The 476-nt window shown below is 64.9% G+C and overlaps 1 protein-coding gene across 1 annotated transcript in view; it reads left to right on the forward strand.

Moving 5' to 3' along the window:
* Positions 1 to 4: 4 nt before the first annotated feature.
* Positions 5 to 476, forward strand: part of LOC105310831 (acetylcholine receptor subunit gamma-like) — a gene marked incomplete at both ends in the record, with an annotated part of 1,560 nt that continues 1,088 nt past the window's right edge. The window contains 2 exons of the mRNA XM_011386934.1: positions 5 to 154; positions 410 to 454. Of these exons, the coding sequence (XP_011385236.1) occupies positions 5 to 154; positions 410 to 454 (195 nt within the window). The remainder of the gene's footprint in view (positions 155 to 409; positions 455 to 476) is intronic.

Here is a 476-nt window from a genome sequence, read left to right on the forward strand (position 1 = left end):
GCTGTCTGTCACAGGAGCCCAGGGCCGGAACCAGGAGGAGCGTCTGCTGGCCGACCTGATGCACAACTACGATCCCCACCTGCGGCCCGCAGAGCGTGATTCGGACCTGGTCAACGTCAGCCTGAAGCTCACGCTCACCAACCTCATCTCCCTGGTGAGCCACAGGCCGACGGGACGATGAGGGAGGAGGGGGCCGGGGCACAAGACCCTGGGACCTGCTGGGGAGTGGAAGGGGCTGGCTCCGGCAGCCAGGAGCGGGGCAGGCCCCACAGGGGAGAGGCCGAGATGTGGAACACGGCCACGGAGGCCGCCCGGGGGGCTAGAGTCCTGTGGGACCCAACAGTGGCCTATAGAGACTAACATCTGTGGAGGGCAAGTGAAGGGGCTTATGCCTCGGTCTGTACCCCAGAACGAGCGAGAGGAGGCCCTCACCACCAACGTCTGGATAGAGATGGTAAGAGACAACCCCACCACTC

Source organism: Pteropus vampyrus, unplaced genomic scaffold (assembly GCF_000151845.1).
Source record: "Pteropus vampyrus isolate Shadow unplaced genomic scaffold, Pvam_2.0 Scaffold12738, whole genome shotgun sequence".
Classification (NCBI taxonomy): Eukaryota; Metazoa; Chordata; class Mammalia; order Chiroptera; family Pteropodidae; genus Pteropus; species Pteropus vampyrus.